Below are 14,504 nucleotides of genomic sequence, written 5' to 3' on the forward strand. Positions count from 1 at the left end.
TGCAGAAAATGTTCCCTGGGGACCATAAAACAAGTGCGTGCTTTGTACTGTTGTGTCCTCAAATAAAATATATGACTTTACAGCTCTGTGAAAGACAATTATCTTTCTAATGGGAAGCAGAATGCATGCTAGAGCTTACAATAATTACAAATCTGGTTAATCATCACCCTAGTCTTTCCTCTTTATTCTTATTTGCTCTTGTAAATTCTCTAGTTGGTGACTAACTAGAAAAAAATTACAAGATAAAAAGGATGATTTATTAATCTCAAATGCAACAGATACCACATAACATTTGCTCTTCTCCTGACAGAGGGTAAAGTTCTTAAACATCCCCTCAGTGCCACAGTTAAGAACTGCAAACCTGTGTTCCTGTTTTCTTTTCTTAACTTCTCTGCTGATCCCCATACCCACACAGTAATACCACAACCTCTCCCAGTATATACAACAGTGAGGAAAGATGGGGTTTTTGCTGCAGGTTTTTCTAGCATTAGCAGGAAACAGTTAATTTTATCATATTTGGCAATTTGCATAACATTAATTCTGAAGAGTTAGCTGTTTTCCCTCCAGTTCATATCTACGAAGCTGGAACACAGAGAGAAACAGCCCACACACATGGCCAAAATTAGCGTGCCAACTTAATTATCTCTTCTGCAGGTATTAGTGGGGAACACAACCACTCATCTTACATACCCTTACAAATCTGATCCTCCTAGCCCCTTTCAAATATATTCTTTGTGATGCCTGTGGACTTGGGAGGACCATTGCAATGAAAATTTAAGGGGAAGGGGCAGATTAAATACAAGAGACAAGAAGGATCTGTTCACATGTTCTCCTTTTGCCATGGCCAGGCTGGCTTTCCAGCAGCTACAGGCTGAGTCCCAGGCATAAACCAGCTTTGGGCTCCAGATGAACCTGTAGGCTGTGATGCCTGAGACCAAAACCAGCATGAAAGCTTTGGGAATCTTTTCACAAAAGAGGCCAGAATATCAATTTATTAGTGGAACTGGGTCAGTTCCACCTGGTTTTGAGTTTTAGTTTACACAAGTCCCAAATTAACAGGAAAGTTGACATAACTTTTGTAACAGCATGTCCTCGCTAACTGCAAGAGTGGAACGCTTGCCAGCAGAGAAGAGACAGTAGAAAGAGGTACAGGAGTTACCTGTGGAATCCCAGTTTGTATTGGTTAGTATTCCAGCACAAGTGGGTTCTTTCTGACCTGCACTGCTTCCCATTATCTGTGAGCTCATCAAAGGTGGGAAGCCATCCCTGAAAACCTGTAACAATTTTACTCAAGCATTTTGTTTGTAACCCACAAGCTGCCCTTGGTTTGCTCCCTGATTTAGATGCATAACCTGGAAAAATCTACCAGAATCAAGCATGGTGCATGGGTACACAGCTAAAATACTTGCTGTCTGTGAAATTCTGTCACGAAAAAAACACTTCTTTATTTCATCCATAAACCCATTCTTTTTTATGGGCTTTAATGTGCTTTTTTAGAAGCTGAAATTGTTTTCATTATGTCTCTCTACATCCTTTCCTCCTCTATCTGCATTGCATCTATGTTTATTTGTAGCAGAGAAAAAGATTCCCACTTTCCTTCTTGTTTTCTTCCCTTTGTGCTGCTTTATCTTCTTCCCAGTTTGACCATGAACACAGAAGATGCACTGCTGCTACACCATAATCACTCAGCCATGAAAATTCTATCTCCTGCTACTCCTAAGCAAAATGGAAATTGGGTAGAAACAAGAAGTAGAACACACTAATCTTTACACATCTCCAGAAACCAGCGTATTTATTTCCACTATTTCCCTTGCTTTAGATATATAGAACAGAAAGCATATAAGCTATCTTAATGTTTGCAGATATATCCAAATTGTGAGCAGCCACAGTCATGTATGGTTAGATTAAGGGAGAGGAATAAAAAAAGGACTCCATTTTGCAAGTTCCATAACTGGAGGAGCTACATCCCCTAAATTAGAAGTTAATTTGGCTTCCTATAGAATTTTAGATCCTCTGACACCTAAGCAACAAAGTTCCACATCCGGCAGTCATCCACATTAAAGGCTTAATAATGTTTAAAGGAAGTAAAACTTAAAGAAAAAAAAAAATCATCATACACATACAAAGCGGTTGGCAAAAAAATAGTACTGTTTCAATTGCTCCCTACCAGGGTTCAAACCTTTTAGAAAGAATGCTAGAAACTAAAATGTGGAACTGGGAAGTAGATTTTCATTATCCTCTCTACTTGCCTGGTCCTCATCCCTGCTCCTGTTCTTTTTACTTGTTCCTCATCAAGGCAATTGTCTCAAGGCAATCTGGGTTTGTATCTCTCCAGGATATTACTTCCAGATAAGAATCAAAACTCTAAGAGAATGATTTCATCATTAGTCTTTCCCCATTAGAAGAGCTCCAAGTTTAACAGAAATTAGTAAACATTTTTTAATCCCATGTTGAATTTTGCTTTGCAGTTTGCTCTGCTAGAAATTATTTATACTTCAGGGAGTGCTTTCATGCAGTTTCCAAGCAACAAATAGGAGAAAAAAATGCAAGGCACATTGCAGATTTGGCTGAATAAATAAAATTCATAAAGAAACTTCTCTAGCTAGATGCAAAAGACATGAGATGAGAACATTCCCTTCTGCATACACATTTTTTTGTGGAAAGATTCCTTTCAAACTACAGACTCGTGACGAGGTCTTGAAATGCATCCACAGCCAAGATAATTCCTGATAAAAGTCATACATTTTTAAAAACAATAATTGCAATTATTGGCACGTAGCTTTCATAAACAAGAAATCCTTTCCATTCAGATGACTCAGGAAAATATCTAAAACCAATCTCATCACTTCAATGAAGGACCATTAATAACTATCCCATGGTTTCTCTGTATTACATATCCCCAAAACAATGATTCCAAGAGGAAAGGACATTATAGTCTTTTCAGTTGCTAGGTTTCCTGCGATAGGCCACTATGGGTCAGATGCCCAGCTGTAAGCCAGCCTGGCCTCAGACGCCAAGGGAGATGCCAGTTTATCTCAGCTGACCATCTGGCTGGTAGGGTTCCTCCTAAATCATCAGCATGATTTGATCTCAGCTCTACTATTGTGCCTGGCTGAGCTCTCACTAACTACCCAGAGTGTCTCTCACAGTGAACATTTTCCCTCTTCTCAAGCAGCTGGTGCAGCCACAGGGAGAGTTCCACTCCCCTTCCCAAGCCCTGCCTCAGTGGATGCAGAACGCTGCTCCTCCCTCATCCCAGCCAACACCACGTCCCCTGGTGCTTGTACTCTTTCCTGATGCCATGGTGATGAACGGATGGTGAAAACTAAACCAGACAAGAGAGAGCTGTGCTGTGCCAGCCTGGGAATTAAGGCATAGTTCTCAGCTAAAATCAGCGTGAGTAAGCAGGCACATAATGGAAGTTAGTGCCCTGCCAGTGTGTGTAACACCCAGGTATGATAACGCAGATGTACCTGCTATTGGGATTACCCTCGTGTGTGCTTCATTGGTGATATCCTAAAAGTGGACACTGTATGCATATATATTTGTTTTCTATCTTCTTCCTCTAGGTACAGATTACTTTATATATTCAATCATTTCTTAACCACAGTACAGAATATTCTTGTGCCTTTTTTTGATAAATTACCGAGTTGATGACCAAGCGCAGTCAGCCCTTTATGCCTAAGGACTGGTATGTGTCTGGAGTTCTCCAGCAGTGACCATGAGAAGCAAAGATGGTACCTGTATTACAGACCAGGAGCTTAATGCACAGGAATTCAAAGAACTAAAGACCGATCAATACAGGCTCACTTGCTGGCAGGATGCTGAGTTTTCTTCTGCACATGTCCAACTCGATATTGCTTAAACTTTAAAGAATTTAATCCCAGATGTAAAACGACCACAGATGTCAGACTTTCCAGAGTGGGGCTGCCAGGAACTGCTCCCTCCCCAAAGAAGCAAAAAGTCTATTTTCCAGCTCTGCTGTCCTGCCTGAGCAATGTGCGTGGGATTAGTGTTATTTACCAGGACACAATCACTCCCATGCATCACTTTGTTACTAAGCAATCATAAATACCAGACATGAAGTAGACAGGCATGGCTGATTGCAGCAAACTCCTCAGTCATACTTTTTTTCAGAAGCTTGGCACGGTACTCAGGAAGCTATATTGGATCATGGATCTGGTGTCTAATCAGACCACACAGAATCTGACTTACACCTCCATGTAGTGTGTACACTACTTGTTTTGCTTCTAAAGAAAGCAAACCCCCAGGACTATGCATAACTGATACCAAAAAATCATGTTACTATGGCAATGAGATACAAATGACCTCTGTATCAATTTACATCTTGATGGGGCAAGTTGTTCTCATTTGCTTGAAAGTTATTTTATGTACCTAGTAGGCATACAGCGACGCTTCTTTTTGTGATCTTTCAAAATAAAAATGCTAAGAACAAAATGCTATTTATTGTCTGGATTTTGCCATTTGCTTTAGGAACAGTTCTTCACCAGCACCTTTAAAAGCAAACACATTAATCAGCAGTGACAGATGGGTTAGGCTTTTTCATGTTTTCTGATAAGACCTCAGTGTTCATCAGTAGTCCTGGCCAGCACTGCAGGTGTCATGCGTAAGTACAGCAGCTTCTCTGCTGCCGGGCACTTGAAGCCTGCATGACACAGAACATGCAAAATGATACTCCTGCTTTTAACTCCAGACTCCTACAGATTCTGGTAAGATACCACCATTTTGAAACTACAGCTGAGAAAGCACTCCAAAAGATAATTCAGAAGGAAACCACTGAGTGAGGTTGACATTTGGAAAACTTTCTTCTGAAATAATTCCATCACCCTTTCTTTGAGCAAAATAAGATTTTTTCAAAATAAACTCTTTCATGCTCACCTTCCTAAGTCTGCATTAAGTCCCTTCTGCTAAAGAAAAACATGGACAAAGAACCATCACTGCCACGCCAGCACTGAGAAGATGCATCTGCAGTTTCATTGCTGTAAGGTTTTTATTTCTGTTTAATGTCAAACTAATCCTTCACACACCCTTCAAACCTGATTTACAAGCATCAACATACTGCTGCGTTCTCTTTCCTTAACCACTTATTGTTATTGAATTAGCACACTAATTTTCAAAGTCCCAGATAGCTCAGGTGCAAGGTATTCCTGAAATGTCCCGCAAGAGAGAATTTTCAGTATGCTTTTTCAAAGCCAGGAATAAATCAAAGGTTTCTTTTCTTGAGCTTTAATTCATTGTATTTTGTCCTTCATTATTGACTTGAGACCTGAAAACTCATTCTGACTGTGTAGGTTTTTTCTATTTCTAACTAGCCCGACGTATGGTACCCAACACTTTCACACTGAAAGTTTTCTCTCTTTTTTTATCCTTAAGAACATGTGTTGCCCTAAACTGAAAAACTTTTCTATTGTGCAACTTAAGTAACACTTTCTAAAATTTTCCCCTGTTGCTTCTCGGATAATTTAAGTTACTGGCATGAATGACAAGCCTTGTTTCTCTGTGTGTGACAGTGACAGTTAAGGAATACTGCAGGATTAACACAGTCTTCTTACCTGTATTTCCCTGTGAGGTTCATGAACAATAACGTGCAGCACTAGCAAGTGTCCTGACCACTGCACTGTCACTCAGGTGGCCTGAATAAGGAACACACAGCTTTACCTGTCCTGTGGTAAGAAGATACACCTCTTTAATTTATAAACTTTGAAACTGCTCCTAATTCATATGCCAGGCAGCTGAGTTGCAGACCTTCTGGTCATCCAAGTGAACCCAGAGGACAAAAGGACAAATTACAAATGAGCAGAAAAGCGAGTAACTTTAACCAGGAATTTTTTAATACTGAATTAGCTAACTGAAGAAATGGAAAGTTTGAGGTGACAGTTCTCATACTACCTGAAAGTCAGCCAGTGAGCATGGCACATTTGAATGTCAAGTGCCAGACTAAGTGTGACAAATTCTGCCAAACAGGTGAACTGTTTCTTAATGCTTTCACAAGAGCATGATGCACCAAGGTGCTGCACAGCAAATCTTGTTAGCTAATGGCCCTTGAGAGACGAAATCCAACCCCCGAGAATTTGTGAATGAAGAACTTTACGCAAACATGATATCCTTCTGGCTTCTACAGAGCAGATAAAATTACCTGGTCTTCCAGCAAGACCTTCCAAAGAACAGAGAACAAGGACAGGTGAAAGATGATTTCCTACAGTGGGATATCTTAATTTACGAAGTAGGGATCAGTTACCTTCTTCTCATATCAGTTGCAGAGTGACTTAGTTCAACATGAGTGGCAACCAATCTGGTTGCATATCCCTTCAAATCTGGATTCTGATTGAAAGCTGACTTCCCAGACGATTTCTTTCTTTTTAAACTGAAACAATCCTTTGCATTCTGGTTTTCATGGTATATAGACCACTTCAGTAATATTGGTTAGCTGCTGCTGAGCTGACAGTAGTGGTTTTCCACTATTATTATGTTATCTCTGCTTCTTCAATCCACTGTATGGTCTAATCATAGATTATTCTGACCACCATCTCGTGATTTGTTGATTAAGTACTTCAACACATGATGGAACATGAGGTCATCATAATTACTTCTAGAACAAAGTTTCACCCTCTGGCTATATAATGCATTTCTCACCTCTTCACTTAGCCTTTTTTCACCTTAAAGAAACCTGTATTCAAATTACAGTAAACTAGAATCAATACAAGATGGAAGCATCACCAAAGAGGCATTTCACAACTTGTATAAGTATGTGGACAGAAGATGCTTGCACCAACAGATTCCCATTGAGGAGGGAGCCATTCATCAGGTATTGTAAAACGCCTACAGCTCCTCTACTTTTGAACGCATCAGTTTGCAGCTTCTAGACAGGGAATAAAGAATCTGTGCCTGCTTTGTTTGGAAACCTTTAGTATTAGGCCAAGGAGATAATGATACATGTGCATTTCATATACTGCAAGACACTGAGAGTCTTTTAATTTATATTGTCACTTCAGTAAAAGGCAGACATACTGAAAGATCTGCACACTTACAGGCAGTCTTAGGATACAACTAATCTAGGGCCTGTGGAGAGAAAAATGCTGTTGTCAGAAGATGGACCGTCTCAGAGATGTGTGAAGATGCTCATATTTGCAAAGAGTTTGCCCTGCACATGATGCACAACTCCTTCTGCTTCAGAGAGCAGTGAAATTCACCCAGGTGAATGTGGTGGTGGTGTGACAAACAGTCAAATTTATGAGTTTTAGAGCCCAGAAGAAACTCCTGATATCACCCAGAGTGGCTGTGCATGCACTACCAGCCACAGGCATTCACCCAGTGATTATTGTGTCTAATCCTGTGACAAGCAGCTGAATCAGAACATACCTTTCCAGAGAGAGCCTGTCTCGATTTTAGGAGTGCAATGACAGAAACTATTGCTATCCTAGCTCCAGGCTGCAGCTGTTAAAAGCTGGGAAGTGCCCTTCTGGTGAGATGCAAGGGAAGATTACCCACCAGACAGCATATCCGAACATTTATGTTGAACGGTGCCAGGAACAGTACCATGGCTCAGCCTTTAACTATAACCTTTGATTTGCAATACAAACCTCTCCTTGTTCCTCACTCCCTGCATCATGGTCAGACTTTCAAGCAGTGCTGCAGCAGTGCAGTATGCTAAACCAAGTTTTGGCAGCACTAACAGCAGAGAATTACAGATATGAAGTGTATCAAATAAAAATAACTATGAGTAACACTTATATATAAAAAAAGTCATATTCCGTGAAAATGTTTAAATATGCCTCTGAATTGAAGCTTCATCAAAATTATTTGCTTTAGCATCAGTATTTGTTTTAGGCTATCTAAATAATTCAAGTACTTTCCTTACATTACTTCTCCTTGAAATAAGAGTTTCATGTTTATTATTCATTACACAGGTGGGGAGCTCTGCTTGCCATATAAGTAAGTGGAACAACCAAATGCAATAAAGCCTAGATCTGGAACCCAAATGTAACTAGTGAGCTTTGTACTAAAAGCACTTCCCTCTCAATAGCCTACAACCACCGGCATGGTAGAAGTAAAACACAGTTTCTTCTGGAACAAGATCACACTCTATTAAAAAAACCCAACAAAACAAAACCAAACCCAAACAAGTCAAGATTCTTCTTGTCTTGTACTGGTTTATACCCATCTGCCTACACAGGCACCAGTAATGCTGCTTCTGACCCCACTCAGCACAGCCCTGTTGCAGGACAGGCATTTTACCCGTAATTTCAAATGCACACTGCAATGAGAACTGCTGCTGAAGTCTTCTAAAGATAGCAAAATCTAACACACATCCTTTCTGCGAGCAGTTCCATTAAGTAGATACAATTACTATCCTCAGTAGGAGTTACATGATCTGCTCTCTGCCCACCTCTGTGAACTGCTTTATCTCCCTGGTGCTCAGCTCCAAACCTGATCCTGCCCTGTGCCCAGCACTTCAAGGCATCCTGCACCCAATGCACTCCCGTGGCCAGCATCAAGAGGAGAAAGGGCACATCGTGCTCCAGAGCCAGGCTCATCGGAATCACAAATGAAACAGAAGATACCTTCACCTCAGAACAGCTAATTTAATAAAACCCCTCCGACACATTCTAAAGTGTTTGGTTTAAACCTGTCCTTGTAACTAACATTTCACTACCAGAGAGCTCAGCGTATTTTGAGCTGTTTTCCGAGCTTATGGCATGTCCCACGCTACCAAGGCATTTTGTTCAGAGGTCAGGAATGTGGGCATGCTACCATAAGAGTCGGGAAATCATTTACAGAATGCATAAAAATTGCTTTGCAGGGCAATGCCTCCGAGCTGAGAGGACATGACATAATCTCCTTGATGCATAAACAAATTTGGTTAATGTACAGCCTTTAATATGCAGTAATCAAATGTTTTTAAAAAAAAAACACATCACCCAATCAAGTTTCATTCCTCTGCTGATTAGAGTGTAATTCAGCAGAAGACAGAATGTATTTCAGAAGCTCTGATTCTTCAGAAAAATGAGTACTTTCATTATTATTTAGAAAATGACAGCTACCTCCCTCTACTACATTCCCCCATCTCAGGACAGGTGAGATGTTTTGAACACCTTCAAATGAAGGTATTTTAAAGAATTCTAGATCCAAATCTGGAAACCAACATCACTGTCAATCAAAGAAACTAAATCAGAAGAATTAAAATATACAGTCGAAATTATTCATACCTGATTAGACTGACAAGGTGAGAAACAGAGTCAGTACAATTTCTAATTTGAAAAAGATAAGATACGTGTATTAAATATCTGCTCTCCTGTTCTTACACCAAAGAAGTCTTTGTAGCAAATCAAGAGCTAAGTGTTTGCCAAACGTCAGGTATGAGCACATCCTGCAAGGCAACATGAGACCATCATGTCTCACTGATGTCAATGGATGATGCACCCTCAAAAATTGTTAGATCCAACTGTACTTGACCGCAGGAAAGTTTCATCCCTAGTTTACCAACACAGTATGAGCACCAAAGACAGTATCCTGTGCTATCACATACAAACAGCAGCAGAGGTTTACCCATGAAGTGAGCACTTACCAGCTAGGGCCTTGATGCGGGATCGCTCAAACAGTCGAGCAGAACTATTTTCATTGTCCCAGTCATCGACATCCCAGCGGTTGTTGACATCACTGTACTGCTGTTGGATTTCAATATTGTCATAATCTGTCGCTACTGTTGTCGTCATCTTGAGTCTTCTTAACCTATTCTCACCATCAGATTCTTCTTAAAAACCTCTGTAAAAGAAAAATACACAATTATGATTCAGACAATACACAGGTATTGGAAGAAAGTAGTAAAAGTCAAGCTTAAGATTTCTGGTTCCAAAAATCAATTACTTTTATTCGAAGGCTGGGCACAAGCTCAAGAACAGGTTAGCCACCAACCAGTCCATCAGAAAGCAACTAATGCTCCGAGCCTTCTTAAAACATGAAGTACTTCCCAAAAGCAAGATTTCAAGTCAGTAGCTTTGCTGCATACACACATGCAGAATTGTCACATCCAACTCGGCACAAAGTGGAACATCTATGAAAAGATGCCGTGAGATACTTTCACAACTATTATTCTTAAAAGCAACCTGTCGGGTTTATGAATCTGTGAATGTTGACTTAAGCATATGGAGCCATGGATAACTGAGCTAAGAAAAACCCGAAGTGCAAAGAAGACCTCAACACCTTCACAAAGTGGTGCAAATTCTGATGAAAAAAATGCAAATGCTTAAAAAGTCATATAAGCATTTGACCAGCAGAAGCCTTTTAACATACATCTGAAGAAACGCTTCTTTCTTCACATGCAAATGCTGACTTTGTGATGGGTCCTGGGAATTTATTTATGTACTAATCCAGAGAAAAACAACTAACTGATGCATTGCTTTGAACTCTCCCTAGCAACAAAATGGTAGCCCACCAACGCAACTTTTCACATGAGGTTCTCCTCTTTCAAGCAGTCGGGCACTGTTAGCATATTCATACCATTTTCTAATCGGAATTTGCATGTACTTATCAGCACTAAATATAAAAGAGCCTAACACCTCCTCTGGGGGAAGCAGAGGGAGGTTATAAACGGCTGCTAAACTTGAGGCTGAGAACTCTGCGTTGGCCTGGAAGCATCGGTCCCAAGCTCTCTCCATCCCTGGGGGTGAAGTAGCGGCTGAGTTGCATCCACCATAACCAAATCCCTCCAAAGTCAGTGCCAAGAGGGATCCAAGAGCAAACACAAAACTCACCTTTATAAAAATGTAACAGCTACAATAAATGCAGTTAAATATTTGGGGAAGGGGGAATGACTACGTTTGAACAGAAACTGTCACATTACAGGAAGACCTAAGACAGTATCCGAGAAAAATATCTCTCAATTTTGTACATCCACCTGTTACCAGCTGGAGAAGAAGGGACAAGCCCAGGGCCACCGGTGGCCCTGGCAGGCCATTTGGTGCCACCTACTGACGCAGGGGAGTAGAGCACGGCACAGGATTTCCCAACATCCTCGTCCCGACACATCGCTGCAGGAGGGTGAAGGGACGGCTCTAACAGGCCCACCTTCAGCCCAAAAACACTGTATATATCCTGCAGCTGACATAAATCCAGCTCACAGGGGAAAAGCAGCATATTTACTATCACTGCTCATGCACAAAAGAGGCACTGATTTTTCTGACAGTGTTAGGATAAAAAGGCCAGGTTGATTTTCTCCCTGTTCCCCACCACAGATGAGAAGGTTCCTCATATATTTTCTTGCAAAATAATCCTTTCATTTTGCACAGAAACGGGAAAAAAGCCATGCTCGAGGCTGTTACGTAAAAAGCTGTTGCTGAATCCTGTTTGTGAGCGATTCAATCTTCACAAAAGGTGGGAAGAGAATCGCTTTAGTTACGGCAAGCTGCCATCAGAACGAAAGAGTATGAAAAACCTTGCTCTGGAAAAGGCCTTTAAAATTATATTCCTTCACTGCCCACACCCAGGCTGACATTTTCCATCAGAGAGCTCTGGGGATGGATGGGTCTTTCCTCAGCCAGATGGATTCTGCAGCCATGAACAAACAAAGGGATGAAGCAAAGACGGGGAGGGAAAGGATTAAGTCCTACCCAAAACATTTCTGCACAGCATTCACAGCCTGATCCTCATCAAGTATCAGGCCTGGACAAAAGCCTCTCATTGATTCCTGTATGCAGGCATAAATCAGGGTTAATTCCAATTAAATCCATGGAATAACCCTGATATAAACAACAAGTGGAATCAGACTGTTCTACAGCATCAGTTTCAATCTTTTCAGTTTTACATATTCGTCACTGCCCAATGAAGAGGAGGAAATATACCACTGGAAAAGCAGTAGCTCAAACTATAAAAATAAAAGCAGTGACCCTAAAACCAGGATGCAGTGACATGCTAATTCAGTATAGATGCTACAAGCCATCAGATTTAATTTATCCCTGTATTATCTGTCTTTAGATGTACACCTAACAGGATCCTGAATAAATTTAACAATAGATCATGCTTTACCATTTCTCTTACCCTCCCTGAGCATCACACAAGCAAAACCTATCCCAGACAAAGCTAAATTGAGCATGAAATGGGCCTGTTATCCCATCCCACACCTATAGGGCTAGAAAACTTGCATCCTTGTTCTGATTCTGTAGAGATAGTGAAAATAAAAGCAGTGCCTCTGTCAGTGACTGATTATCAAGGTCCTTTTTCTGGGATGTGGCTCATTGACACAGGGACAGGAGAGAGAGGTAGCAGCCACACACTGCAGTGATAAAAATAAGTACCTTGCAGCAAAGCACTTCTGTGGTAAGATGAGGATAACATAATTCAAGCCGAACCAAAAAAAGCTGCTATGCCTTCTTCCAAAGAAAGACCCAGCTACATAATGTGCAACCAACGCCTTCAGCCTGTGCTGAAAACCAAATTTTCTTAACACTTCTGCAGCAGCTCTGGTCCTGCACAACCCCCTGGTGCCTCCAGGAGCAGGAAGGGAAGCTAAATCCAAAGTCCAGCAGAACTCTCCAGGCTTCTTACTGCATAAATGGAGGTCCTGCAGGTGGGCTGAGCTCTAACAGCAGACCTTGTTTCTAAGACACTGGTGTCCTTATTTGACCACCAGAAAGACCAACACTGTCTGCAAGTTTCCAGACAATAATGGGGAAAAACGTTTGAGAAATTTTCTGGAGCTATAAATGTAGCTGAGTGACTTCAAGTGTTATCTGTCATCCATTAAATTAACCTTGCACTTGAAAGACAAACTGAAAAAACTCTCTGTATGTCTGTAACATACACATACGTGTAACACACATATTCTGGTGTTTATTTTAAGCCCAACCTGTTACTTGCCCTAACTCCTCATCAATATATAATTTTATTTGCTCAGACCTCCCCTGCCTGATGACCTCAACAAGTACTTTGTGAGTGCAGATTTGTTTTAATGACTGTAGTCAGCACAAAGCAGGAGCCCATTGCATTGTGCACCATTAGCTTACTGCAGCACTCTCCACTCATGCGCAAAGAGCCCACTAACACCCTCGCAAGAAATCTCTATAGAATATGTAGCAGCAGCAGAAAGCACAGGGACAGAAGAAAGCCTGTGCTCCACCAGGTACAACCTTTGTAATTTAAACATCCTGCCCTGGCTTTAAGCTGAAATGCCAACCTAACAAAGGAACGATGTTTTCTGTGGGGAGCCAAACGTAACATGAATTTCAGCTATCAGTGTCCTGAGCAGTATTAATAGAGGACAAACACATTTTCAGAATATGACAGACACAAGCCTGCTGATAACAAGACATTTTGGAAACTGCAGGTGCCAACTTCATTACCACTCACAATTGGACTCTAAGTGGACTCTGTATAGGGTTCAAAACCAGACAAAACAGGCATTGGGATTTCTCAGCTAGTCCACATCCTAAACCTACAGGCCAGTGCTCTGCACCTGGGCCTCAGAGACACGAGCAGGCAATTAGAGGGATAAGCAAGCAGTCAGGTGAGCTCATAAAACAGCATGTAACTGCTAAAGTTCCCAAAATACACAACACAGACCCACCACAATGGCCAAAGACAGGTTTTATATATTTAAAATCTTCTGTCCTCATTGATACAACACTATCACCTTCTGCAGTTGATCTAACACTAGAAGATCTCATGAGACTAAAGAGATCAAACCATTTCAAAGAATTCTTTAAAATATATTGCGTAATTGGAGGGTGGAAGGGTTGGCATTCTCTTCAAAAAGAAGAAATGTCTTGAAAAGACAATCAGCTACCAGGAAGAGCATTTTCTCAGACAGTTTTCAAAGACAATATCCAGGGGTCAGACCTTTTGTATTTACTTTCATAAATAAACCAGATTCTGCTCTGTTTGTTTCTCAGATAATAGAAAATAAACAGTTTTGATTCAGACCATCTGAAGAATGAATTCATTAAAAAAAAATTCATTGGCTACTTTTAAATGCAATTATCATTAAACATGCCAAGACTATAATCACTAAAATTCTGCCATAACCACACATCTGGAACTACTTCCTAATAGTTACATTTATCTTTAAAGTAAACATTATTTTTTCAAGAATTACTATTCTTCCGTGAAACATTCTAAGCTGTAGTTAGTTTCATGTTACTCTTACTAAGGATTGTAAAGAGGTTTCTATGGTGTTATGATTGAAGAAACTGTATTCTGAACAGCAATCCCCAAACACTCTCATTGGTTATGTAAATAGACTTTTTCCTGGCTAATTCAGTCCAACATATCACAGTTTTTCTGAGAGTTAAATTGTTTATGACTGAATGGCTGAGAGGACTGAAAATGGGATACAGACTTTCACCTATAGGTCTAGAGACAAGCATGAGCACAACCATTGCAACAGAGCTGTCTCTCACCATGTCCTACATATCAGATACATACATCAAAGAAACTAGAATTACAAATCACCTGCTTGCCACAACCAAGGCTGGATGAGTAGAGAAATCAAT

General features: G+C 40.6%; 1 protein-coding gene across 3 annotated transcripts in view; it reads right to left on the reverse strand.

Annotated features, from left to right (window-relative positions):
• Positions 1-14,504, reverse strand: part of SPTBN1 (spectrin beta, non-erythrocytic 1) — a 129,514-nt gene that overhangs the window by 79,928 nt on the left and 35,082 nt on the right. For all 3 annotated transcript variants that reach the window (XM_071740411.1, XM_071740414.1, XM_071740413.1), the window contains exon 2: positions 9,587-9,783. In XM_071740411.1, the coding sequence (XP_071596512.1) occupies positions 9,587-9,734 (148 nt within the window). In that variant the 5' untranslated portion in view covers positions 9,735-9,783. The remainder of the gene's footprint in view (positions 1-9,586; positions 9,784-14,504) is intronic.

This window comes from Heliangelus exortis, chromosome 3, assembly GCF_036169615.1.
Source record: "Heliangelus exortis chromosome 3, bHelExo1.hap1, whole genome shotgun sequence".
NCBI classification, from domain to species: Eukaryota; Metazoa; Chordata; class Aves; order Apodiformes; family Trochilidae; genus Heliangelus; species Heliangelus exortis.